This window comes from Protomyctophum parallelum, assembly GCF_964188405.1.
Source record: "Protomyctophum parallelum genome assembly, chromosome: 7".
Classification (NCBI taxonomy): Eukaryota; Metazoa; Chordata; class Actinopteri; order Myctophiformes; family Myctophidae; genus Protomyctophum; species Protomyctophum parallelum.
The window spans coordinates 20,834,120-20,846,287 of record NC_139705.1 but is presented as its reverse complement, the minus strand read 5'-3'; the positions used below and the strand labels follow the sequence as shown (position 1 = coordinate 20,846,287).

The 12,168-nt window shown below is 42.9% G+C and overlaps 1 protein-coding gene across 9 annotated transcripts in view; it reads right to left on the bottom strand.

The window, feature by feature from the left end:
- Window positions 1-2,687: 2,687 nt before the first annotated feature.
- Window positions 2,688-12,168, bottom strand: part of LOC310861872 (adenylate cyclase type 6-like) — a 62,285-nt gene continuing 52,804 nt past the window's right edge. For all 9 annotated transcript variants that reach the window (XM_083769565.1, XM_083769568.1, XM_083769567.1 and 6 more), the window contains 6 exons: window positions 11,231-11,263; window positions 10,986-11,118; window positions 10,021-10,284; window positions 8,726-8,930; window positions 5,429-5,553; window positions 2,688-4,839 (listed from right to left, as the gene is read on the bottom strand). In XM_083769565.1, coding sequence (XP_083625691.1) covers window positions 4,711-4,839; window positions 5,429-5,553; window positions 8,726-8,930; window positions 10,021-10,284; window positions 10,986-11,118; window positions 11,231-11,263 — 889 coding nt within the window. In that variant the 3' untranslated portion in view covers window positions 2,688-4,710. The remainder of the gene's footprint in view (window positions 4,840-5,428; window positions 5,554-8,725; window positions 8,931-10,020; window positions 10,285-10,985; window positions 11,119-11,230; window positions 11,264-12,168) is intronic.

The window sequence follows — 12,168 nt, the reverse complement described above, 5'->3', positions numbered from 1 at the left end:
GACACATTCAGTAGATCCTATGATCTTTTGTGGCCAGATGTAATTTCTTGGGGTCTAGCAGGACCATAAAAGAAATCGCTAAAATAAATGAACACTCATCTTTTACTTTCTCTAATAACAAACTAAAACATGGACCTTGGTTGAAAAAAACCTAAAGTTGTCCTTAAATGTGCTTTATAAGTATCACATTTAAGAGTCTTTTTGAACTATTTTGGGGGACGAAAGCTTGAAATGAACTATTGACAGTGCTGGTGCTTTGGCATGGGGGTCAGATCAACATATGGAATGTCAGAACAGGAAGGACAGGTTGGGAAGGATCAACATATGGAATGTCAGAACAGGAAGGACAGGTTGGGAAGGATCAACATATGGAATGTCAGAACAGGTTAGCTCTGGTCCATAGCCCTAATGCATTAGAGCTATGGACCAGAGCCAAAAACAAGGGTTTTAGGTTTGAGGTCAGATGTAGAGTTGCTGGCTGGCTAACCTCGCCTCACCAGGCTTTCCACCACCTCGGAGGAAAGCTGTTTAAAAAGTCTGTATGATCCGGGCGGGAGCGGATGATATCGTTACGTCATGTTGTAGTATTGTATTGTAGTCGACAGACAGGAACAACAGGCGGCAGCAACTTCCTTTTCCCTCTCAATAAAAGCTCTCGTAGCCTGTAGCTTTTATTGAGAGGGAAAAGGAAGTTGCCGCCGCCTGTTGTTCCTGTTTGTCGATGGTGCCCAGGCTACTGGCTGGCTCCATATATGCAGATATGGAGATCTAAGGGTCTCCATGATGTCACGAGGCATGACCATATATGGAGGCGTGATGTCACGAGGCGTGACCATATATGGAGGCGTGGGTGACTAACTACCTAACGGCAGGCCCGGCGCCACGGAGGGGCAAAGGGGGAGTTTGCCCCCCTAAATCAACCTCTTTGCCCCCTTAGATCAAATAGTTACAGACAAAACAATGGAACATTTCCAGGCATTCAATTAAATGCCATTGCTTGAAAGCCCTCTATAGATATGCAAATGTGGCGCATTGTCTTCATGTCCAATACCTGCCCCCGATTGCCCCCTCTGTCATTTCATCGGACGGACGGCAGGGAGATAGTAAATGCGACCTACAGTCGCAATTACTGTTGGAAAGGGGGGGCTGAAATATGCTAGCGGTCCAGAGCTCAGAAAACCAGAGAACCTGCTATAAAATCAAGGTACAGTAAAGCACGAGGCAGCATATCCAGCTGCATTTGCATTTAGGCCTACGGCACTTTGCTGTCCATGTTAGGATAGGCCTATATTCCTCAACTATCATAGTAATTATGCACAGAATTCATATGGTTTAATTAATGTTCAGCATAGAGTGCGGTAAGTTAACATGTACCCGTTACCTCAACAGAAATCCATTATTCATGCAAAAGCAATTAAATACTCTCTCCAGTATCACCGTCGTGAAACCGTACACTGGTTTATTCAGAAAATGGAGAAGCAGTCTGGCTCTGGCTTGGTAGTGTCTCCAGTTACTGCCACTGGTAGAAATCTTGATTGCAGACTGTTGATTGACGTGAAATCTAAATTAAAATCAAGAAAAATAAGCAAGGTATATAGCAGGGGTGAGGGAGGGGTGACCAAAAGGTAGATCGCGATCTACCAGTAGATCACAAAGGGTGTGCAGATAGGGTAGACCACATAACATGGCCCTAAAATATATATAATAACTATTTTTGGCATCTGCCACTTGAATTAAAGTGACTTGATTGACATTAAAAGGGTATGTCAGTTCGACATACATTATTTCCCATTCCAAGTGCGTTTGTCTAATATGTAACTACAGAGCCCCCATTCTTATTCCAAAGCCCCATCGGATACACTATTATTTCAGCAATGGGATAATATTTGTTCGGTGGGTAGATCTTGTTCAGTTGGTCATTTTGAAAGTAGCTCTCAAGTAAAAAAAAGTGTGGGTACCCCTGGGTACAGTATAGGCTAAGCAACATAGGCTATAAGAGTTAATACCAGTAAGACGCCCTGAGGGCGAGGTCGCGTGCATGCATCCGCCTGAGTGACACACTGAGAATGCTGGCGCTTTGGCATGTGGGGTCAGGTCAACATATGGAATGAATTATGTACTTTACAGGGTTTGATGGTCAGATCAATATATGGAATGTCAGGACAGGAAGGACAGGTGGGGAAGGGTCAACATATGGAATGTCAAAACAGGTCAACTCCATATATGGAGATCTAAGGGTTTGATGTTTGAGGTCAGATAGAGTTGCTGGCCGGCTCCATATATGCAGATCTAGGTGATGATCCAGTCTTCTCGATTTATGGATATCCAGGGTTAGATGAGGTCAGTGTCGTGATTTTTATATATATTTTAAATGGAGGTGTGATGTCACAAGGCGTGACCATATATGGATGCATGATGTGACGAGGTGTGACCATATATGGAGGCGTGACAAAAACACACACACACACACACACACACAGACGCGAAATGCGCAATTTCATAGTTAACTGCGACCTTTGGTCGCAATGACTAGATACATCAGGATTAATGCAAAACAGCCATTTATTGATTTTATTTTATCCGAGGGAAAAATCAAATCAGCAGAGTAAAGCCTAATGTACTCCCTGAATTTTGGCAAGCAACACCATCATACTGCAAAGCATAAATTAGGCTTAAAAGTCTTCTAATTCTGCCAATAGTCTTTTTAATGGACAGTGAAACAATACTTTATTGTTGGCCTTTCATTTTGAAGACAGTAACAGACAATTAGCAGCCTGTGGGCCTCCTGAGTACGAGGCAGCATTTGGCTCAGGCTGAGAGAGAAAAGAGGCTAACAGATGAGCATAATTCCACCATGAGCCGCCATTTCTTCTATGTAGTGTCAAAGCGTCAAAGGTCATCCAAATGTAAAAACACATCCCTAAAACAAACCTGAAACCAGATCAGTATGTCCTCTTTTCTTCACATAATACAGTGATTCAGATCCTCTGCCAGTGACATTGGCAATAAAATGAGTGGTTTTCTCCAACAGCAGTGTCATTAAGGGCATGGATGTTTTTACCTTAAACTTACATTCATTAGATTAGCACTTCAAAACACTAGCTTGGGTTTGATGTGCCAGATCCTACCAAATACTATAAAATACTGATGTCTACTGTTGCTATTATTGGTGCTATACACACCTGGACCTTGGAATTGCATGACCTCAAGGCAATGCTCGTGAACAGAACCCAGATACTTCCTATAGTTTATCCTTGACCCAGTGTTTATCACCTGGACAACCAGGCTATGCTCACATTTTGTAACACAATCCAGGAACATAACAAAAACAAAGATCAGGCTTTTAGTTACCTAGGATGGAATGAATAAAATCTGAATATCACAGTCCAATAAAAGGCATAGTACACATAATTCTTCCTCAATCAACTGACAAATCAGACCGCAGTATTGTTACAAATCAGGAATGGACACAACTCCAAAGTATAATATAAAACATGCCTTGCAGCAATCGGTTTGGCAAGAAAGCATTTGTCATACCGTTTCATAAAAACCTCACAGTGAAAGGTTATAACCCCTCATATGACAAAGAACAGCATTTCTGTAAGCTCTCTCTCTCACACACACACACACACACACACACACACACACACACACACACACACACACACACACACACACACACACACACACACACACACACACACACACACACACACACACACACACACACACACACACACACACACCTGACAGAAACAATCTTTCTTTAGTACCATGGTACTAATGCAACTGTTTTCCTTCATTTCAAAAACTTCCATGTACCAAAAACACATACGTAGGCCAGGATCAACTGTCAGGAGAGTGAATTCAAGACTAGAGGACCTGATAAGAACACATTAATCCTAGCCAAGACGGCTGTGTATGCTTGTTTTCCTTCATGAATATATCCCGTCCAAAACAAAAGAAGCGGTTGCACTGCATCAACGACAGTGATGTTACCATGGCCTTTTGTTTTCAAAAGTTAAAAACTGATGATAATAATACTAATAATAAATAAAGATAGCTGTTCAATCCTGAAGACATTTTTAAACATGATCACCAGACGTGTCTAGTGGTGTGTTTCATATCAAAACAATTTGTTCTTTGGTCATCTTCATACATCACCTTTCTCCTTGCATATTGTCACATATGTCCCATAGTGTTGTTACAAGGTCAAACGAAACCTTCTCCAGAAAAAATAAATAATGTATCTGGATGACGTACTTGTACCGTACTGTGTAGCTTACAAACCTAACCAGTCACTTCCTTCTAAGGCAACTGATTTCTCAAGCAGCTTGGAGGGTGAGTGGGAGGGGGGCCTTCAAAGAACCTAGAACAAGCTTCCCGTGAGTGGTGTGTGTGTGTGTGTGTGTGTGTGTGTGTGTGGTTGTGTGTGTGTGTGTGTGTGTGTGGTTGTGTGTGTGTGTGTGTGTGTGTGTGTGCGCGAGCGCGTGCGCACACGCTTATCTGAGTACACAAGAGCACACAGACGGGCCAAGCGTGTCCCATCTCAGCCACGGTGTCTGTCTGTCCCCCCAGAGTGTATTGCAGCGTGCTTCAGTGCTCGTCACTGAGCTGCGGACCGTCTCTGAAGCGTCTCCCTGGACTCTTCTTCTCAGTGCAGTGTGTGCGAGTCCCAATGCGGCCAGTCTGGTCGGCTGAGCTGTTCTTTTAACTGCCCGGGGGGCCGCTTGTGAGGAAATAGGTGGTCATCTCTCCTTTGCCCTTCACTTTGACGAGGCCTCGACAGTCCAGCTGGTAGCCGTTGTTGGCCAGCACGTGGTACAGGTCCGTGGTCACCTGGGTTGAGGTCAAAGACACTTGATATCTAGGCCATGAAAGAGACACTCTTGCGCTTTACAATGACAGCAGGAAGCAATGTATTTGTCCAAGCTAGCTGCAGACATGCAGGCTTTTCCTCTGTGTCAATAGACGACAAGGGATTTGTGACAGATTGCATGAAAAGTGGTGTTTGAAATGTCAAATATATGTTATGCAAAATATATGCAGCAATTACACTTGAGTGGTTGTGTACAGGCCTGCCCGTTCTGTACTGGGCTAGCACCATTCTGATCTGCAGTAACACAGTGGACAGCAGATGGCAGCACTGCTCTGATTTAGAGTTTCCATGAAACCAATTCAGCCATTTGTTTTCAAAATGTAACTGTGTGGGGATATTTCTTTTTGCAAATCTATAAAGTAGGTGGTCATTGATCATAAATGTCGATTTTACTTAAAAGTATGTCATTTGCACATAGTGGGTCATAATTACCTCTCCTACAATTAAAACAATGCTGCTTACTACTATGAATACTAATAGTGTAATCATATACTGTATTTAAAGCACGTTGTTTAATAAGACTAAGGATGGAGTCGACTCGCGCTATACCTGGATGCAGTCTGGTACTCCTGTGCTGTCCATCCTGCTGGCCACATTCACCGTGTTACCCCAAATATCATACTGAGGTTTCCTGGCTCCAATCACTCCTGCCACCACTGGCCCCATATTCAGCCCTGACGAGGGATTAAGGGATGAAACCATTCAAAAATGCACAGCCTGGTTCGATACAATACAGAGGTGTCAGTTCAGTACCTTTTCCGTACAGCAAAAAAAGTAGAATGGCCAGAAAAATGTCCTTGATTATTTAGTTAGTTGGTAAGGTACCAAGATCATAAAAATAAAGTGTGATCTTTCAAGAATATGACAATGTTGGAGCTATACCTGACCGATCTTCTGGGGTGTCTTCTTAGCAGCATACATGTTTTTAGTTTTATTAAACAGCTCCTTATAAAAATGATGTGTGGTATTGTAGTAGTAGTTCTGTTTTTAATGAGCTTGCAAAGGACCAGTGTTACAAGGCTCAATTACATTAATCATGTTTCTAAAGCCTGTGTTTTGCAATACAGAGTGTGTCTCAAATCCGCTGGCAATAATAAATGTACCAAATGCTGTGGTGATTTATTTTGCCTGTTTGAATCCGTTCTCTTTGTACATGTAAGTTGGAACTTTAACTGCTGTGCGACTCTGGGCGACTGAATTTCCCCTGCGGGATAATAAAGGATTTAGACTCTCAGACCCAAACTTGGAATATTTTGTTATTGTTGGATAAGTCCACAATTTCATGCTGTATTGATGTTGGTCCCATAGAAGCGATAACAGGCAAATGTACATTCTCTAATTGTGGCGACTTCTTGTAAATTAAGTAATACAGATGTTTAACAATAATTTAACTAATTATTTGAAGTAAAATGTAATCATTTAACTGGGGACCACGGCTGGAACCCCCTCAAAAGTGTGCCATTTTCATGGGTTTCCTAAATTTTGTCATGAATAATTATTTTCCAAAGATTTCCACAAAAGAAATCACACATCATAAGTTGAAAATAATAATTTTACAAATACAATAAAACTAAAAGAATTTCCCTAAATTTGAAAACAAATGTTTAAGTAGTGAAAATAGCAGATCTGCAAGCTCGCAGATCTGCAAGCTCGCAATGCAGCGCGAAGCGACACTTAGTATTAGTAATATTGTGTGTGCAGTTAGTCCATTGCATGTCAGCTCCCTCAATTTGTAGCAACCTATTTTTTAATTTTGAGTTAGACTGCAATCACCAAATAGCATCCCAGGCTGAATGTCATGATGCCCTAACTGTCAACTAATGGTTCATGAAACGCATCAGGAGAGCTTGTGTTGTCTCTCTCTCTCTCTCTCTCTCTCTCTCTCTCATAACACGAAATGGTCTTAATGTTATAATGAGCATGGTGAGGAACAATTATATTAAGAGAAGCTGAAAATCGGTGTCCTTTAATACTCCGTCTCTATCGATTTGTACACATGGCATACCTACTTCCTATTTTCTCAAATCCAAAATCAAAGCCTGTGCAGTATAAAGGTCTGGCATAGATATTATCCTCTCAAACATCTAAATGCGTGAATGCAGTATGCAGTACTGTCTGTCAATAAAATGGATATTATGATGTCCATTATCGTCCTAGGACCACATGACAATAGACATCATGTTGTACTATAGCACACAATGGCCCCTTAATTATTAACCATTAACAAGTTTTGGTTAACGATAATGAAAAACATTCAAAATTGTCATCCTGTAGTGTACAACCAACCATCCAAGATTGTTGTGTTTTCCAGGGCCACAAGAAAACTCCCCTATGGGCCGAATTTGACCCGCGGGCCGCCAGTTGAATATGACTCCAGTAAACCATCCTTCCTCCCATGTAGGATCTGTATATTTAATTAGGTTTTTGGCTTTTAATTAATAACACTTTTTAATATTCTGGTGCTGCTGTGATGAATATAATGAATTAAATGTATTTTGTTTTGATAATTCTAGTGACTGCTTTAAAAACAAATATTGCACCATTTTCAATCTTCTCCCTCTTTTATTGGATGGTGCAGTGCAACTTATATGCACAGTCTAAGCAAAAATTAAGAAGTTTAGGAATATAGGCTTACCTTCACAATGACAGCTGTCATCTGTGAGAGGGTGTCTTTCAACGCAAGAGCCATATTAGCCATAGTTATTCCCTTGTAAGATATCCAACACTTCTGCAAGTGGCTTCATAATGGTGCCATACGCCTGCAGGAGTTGGTAGGCTACTCCTCCTTGAGAAACTTAAATTCCCAGTTTTATATTAATTGTATATTTCTTTTCTCATTTTCTTTTCTCCCCAATGTAGTCGTTATGCCAGTTAATTCCTCCCCACACACATGGGACTGACTCACCTGCCAGTGAGGAGCCCACACCGGGAGGGCGTAAGGCCTCCGTCTTGCTCCTCCCGCCCATCACTCCCCGCTGACAGGTGGCGGCCGCAGCCCAGTGACAGATATGGGCCGATTCATACTCCTATTTTACCGCTGTTTCGGCGCTGTAGTGCCGAAATGATTTCGGTTCGTCAGAGATTTTCAGTAGCACCGAAGAGCCGACTATAGGACGGTACCCGCCCCCCCGAACCTCAAATGACGTCACATTGTAGGCTCTACAGCGCCGAACCGACTTTTATTCGGCTCTAAAATAGGAGTATGAATCGGCCCTATGACCTTCCCCACCCGGCTTCCCTCCCCCGAACACAGCCAATTGTGTTCGTATAGACGCTCGACAAAGCCAGATGCACCGCAGTGGATTCGAACCCCTAGCCTCCGTGGTGGTGGGCAGGCTCTTTGCCGCTGCGACACCCGTGCGCCCCCTTTGTATCAGTCAAAATCAAAATAATGACAATTCTAGGTGTTGAAAGTAAGCCAGATCCACCATCCTTACTTAATCCTTTTGGACAATAGCCGACGTGTCTTGAACTACGCTGCACAGTGGGTGCACGACTGCACGTACACATCATAATTTAGTCCGAGGGTGCATGCTTAAAAAGAACAGATCTAGAAGCTAGCAATGTGTTGCTAGCTTGTAAGTCTGTTCTTTTTTTGCACGTGACAAGTTTGTACAATAGATTATACATTACAGGCTTGATATAGCCTATCTAGATTAAAAATATATAGCATGTCCTGGTAAAGCATTAACCCAGTGTTTCTTGGATTAATAACTGTAATATTATTAGTGTTAGTGTAACATTACTCGTTACTGGGGAAAGTAATGATGATTACAATAGTATATTACTTAGTAATGCAGTAGTAGTGGTATTAGTAGCATTAGTAGTAGTAAATGTTACCATTACCTATCTTCATCTGGAAGTTGTTGAAAGAGTGCTCGTTGATGTATTTCATCTGCTCCCTCAGCCTCATGGCGTAGTCAGCCAGCGCCAGGATGTGAGAGCGGCCCTCCTTGTCATAGGTGGACTCATTGAGGCCAGAGGCCGCCATGTAGGTGGAGCCGATGGTCTTGATCTTCTCCAGCTGACGGAACCTGTCCTCACTGATTATCTGGAGAGGAACAGATCAACATATGGAACAAGAAGATGAACCACAATGTCATGTTCGCTTCAAAGTCGACAGTGTGCTATTATTAGACATGATGAAGGAACAACAACACAGATTGCATAGGAGTGTCGACCACTATCACTAACACTATCGAAATTATGAATTTAATCGATTATAAAATATACTTGACTTTAATAAACTAAGAAATACAAATCTGGTAAAAGGAATGTGACATTCTTTCAATTATATTTTAAATAAGAATGTACAAGCTCACAAACTACATAGATGTGACATGTTGTAAGATTGCAGATCAGCCATTTCACTTATTTTTGTGTGACAGTTGTATAAAGTATGAAATAAGGTTAATCATACAAAGTGAGTTAGTAGACTATACAAAATATCTTTTGTATCAATATCAGTCACATACAGTATAAAGTATATATGTGCTTCTCAATTATTTGATTAATAATAATCAATAAGATAATCGACAGTTGCAGAGCCCTACATTAGTGGTTTTTAACCAGTAGTCCTTGAGGGGGTTCCAGGTGGTGGTCCCCAGCCAAATGATGGAGCGTTGGTAACCAAATGGGCGCTTATATAACTTTAACCCTCATATATCTTTAACCAAATGTATGCCAAGAACGTGGGACCTCGTTCTTCTCTTCACGACGTGCTTGTGCCAAAACGAGGGAACTCGTCTTTCTTTCATTTAATTTAATCCAGCAATTTAACTTTTACTCACATGTTAGACAGCCTCCCTTTTCTCCTCAAAATGAGACAAACTGCGATCTTTGAGACCTCAAAAAGTCAAAACTTTTATCACGCTAAGAAAGTGAATCCATTGCGCATCGATGCATAGCCTGGAATGAGAATGTGGCTCAAATATGGACGGCTTTCACTTCCGGGGCGGGCGGAAGTGATACCAAAATATTCTACATTTTCGGTCGAAGAGGCTAAATGTCATCAAATGGTAGTCCATGGCTCAAATGATGAATAAAAAATGGGCCTCGCCCCTTGATATGAAAAAGTTTAACCACTGCCCTACATTCATTCATTCCTCCCCTCCCCCCCTCCTCCCCTGCCCTCCTCGCACCTCATCGAAGTCGGCGATGATCTCGTTGAGCAGACGGAGGCACTCCACTCCCTCGTTGTTGGCCTCCAGCTCCACATAGAACTCGGAGAAGTTGCTGATGGAGGCGAACATGACAGCCACGCACTCGCACGACTGGTAGTACAGCTCGTCGTTGCGCCGCTCCTGCTGCAGGAAGTGCGCCGCCACGTACTTGGGCAGGATGTTGTGGAGGAGGCGGCGGTTATACGCCTGCAGCTCCTCCATCTCCTCCTTCTCCTCGGTGGCCTGAGGGTGGGGTTGTTTTAGTCACATTTTAGTCACCGGAGTCTTTTTAGTCGACTAGATAGCATAAGATTTTAGTCGATTAAATCTACAGTTGATTTAGTCGACTAAAATGTATTTTGGCGAGCCTTGATGCCGTCGTACTGACTGGTTTTACACTTGCTGAAAATAGGCGATCTACTAGCTCACAACGCGTCGCGACAGTCATTTCTTGGTATATCTGACCTGTGCATGTTTATATTACCAAGCCTAAAAGGCAAACAATTGTAATCTATATTCATAATGTTCCAATATTCAGTGCCAAAAACACAATTAAATTGCAGTTATTTGTGTGACAATTAATCGTCTAATTTAAATGTGTAATCTTGACAGCCGATACCTGAGGGAGGACATGAGAGGAGAGGAGGGTGTGGAAGAGTTAGAAGATGAGAAGGGAGTAAAAATTGGGGGGGATGTGGTTGAATAGGATGCAGAGAAGGGGTCATGGGAAAGGGGAAGCGGAATAAGAGACAAATGTTTATAGAAGTTGTCTCTGTCTTAGGAAATGAGTGCACACAATGTACCGATTGTATGGTTGTATATATTGTAATAATAATTTGAGCTTGTCACAAAATCCCAAGGCACACCTGGACTTGTCTCACCGGCACACTGTTTGGGAACCACAGCTACTGTATGCTTGGGATGATACAATGTATTTGACCTACCTGCAACTTCCAGAGGAAGTCAAGGCGTGCAGTGGATTCCACCTGTTGGGCGTGCAGGTAGAGAGCCAAGACGAACACGGTGAGGATGACTGGGGTCATGATCTTAAGGGGCACCTTGGTCATGTGTTCCAGGCTGTTTGGAGGGTAAGATGGAGGTACGGAATCAACTTCTTGCAGGGGAAAAGTTATAGAAAATGCATGAAGATACAGTATAAACACCTAGAGATCGAGTGACGGCAGCTTACCACTCGGGTGCTGTTTCGTTAGCATCGTTGGGCCTGGAAAACAAACGGACATGAGAAATTAACACAGTCTAAAAACTACAGGGATCATCATTAGATTTACGCTTTTACAGAAAATGTCACGGTCCTGCCTTGGCTGTAGTCGTTTCCCTCTCCCCCTGCGTCTCCCATTTTCCCCTGTGTGTGTCCTGGTTACTATACTTTGGTCCGACGGAGCATTGGTCCGATCGACAACCTACCTCAAACCCTCACCCTAACCCTAACCTCCCCCGGGGCAGACACCTAAACCTAACCCCAACCCTCTCCTGACCCCCAGCGCACCTCGGACCAATACTCCTTCGGAGCAATGGTCCGTCGGATCATAGTATGCCTCCCGTGTGTCCTGATATACGGAGCAGAGTAGCTCTGTGGTTTCCCATGTGGTAGAGCCGGGGTCGAATCTCAGGTGTTACATTTTGCAGTGAACTGGATCAGGTATCCCATTGGGATTGCAAAGGCAATTTCCACTAACATCTAAATAGCGGTAGATGTTTGGTTTCCCACATGAGTAGCCTGGGGACCACCTATGCTTTCTATGGGAGACGCAGCTGCGCAACATGAGACTAATTAATTAGAGCGACAGAGAGAGAGAGGAGTGTGTGTGTGTGTGTGTGTGTGTGTGTGTGTGTGTGTGTGTGTGTCAATTTGAGGTGCAGACGATCAGAAATCAGCAGAGAGTGATCGACGTTTGCGCTACTCTATGCCGAATTGAAGTGGACTCTGTCCCAGACTTTTTTTTCTCCTCCCTGGAAATAAAAACGTGTCGGTTTCCGAGGCTACCACATGAGAAACTTGGGTGTTACACTGGCATTCTCCAGGCTCTCTCATATTTGTTGCTCATTTACCTCACCTTCACATCCTTTCATCGAATATACAACTCTGGTCCTCCATCCATACAGTAT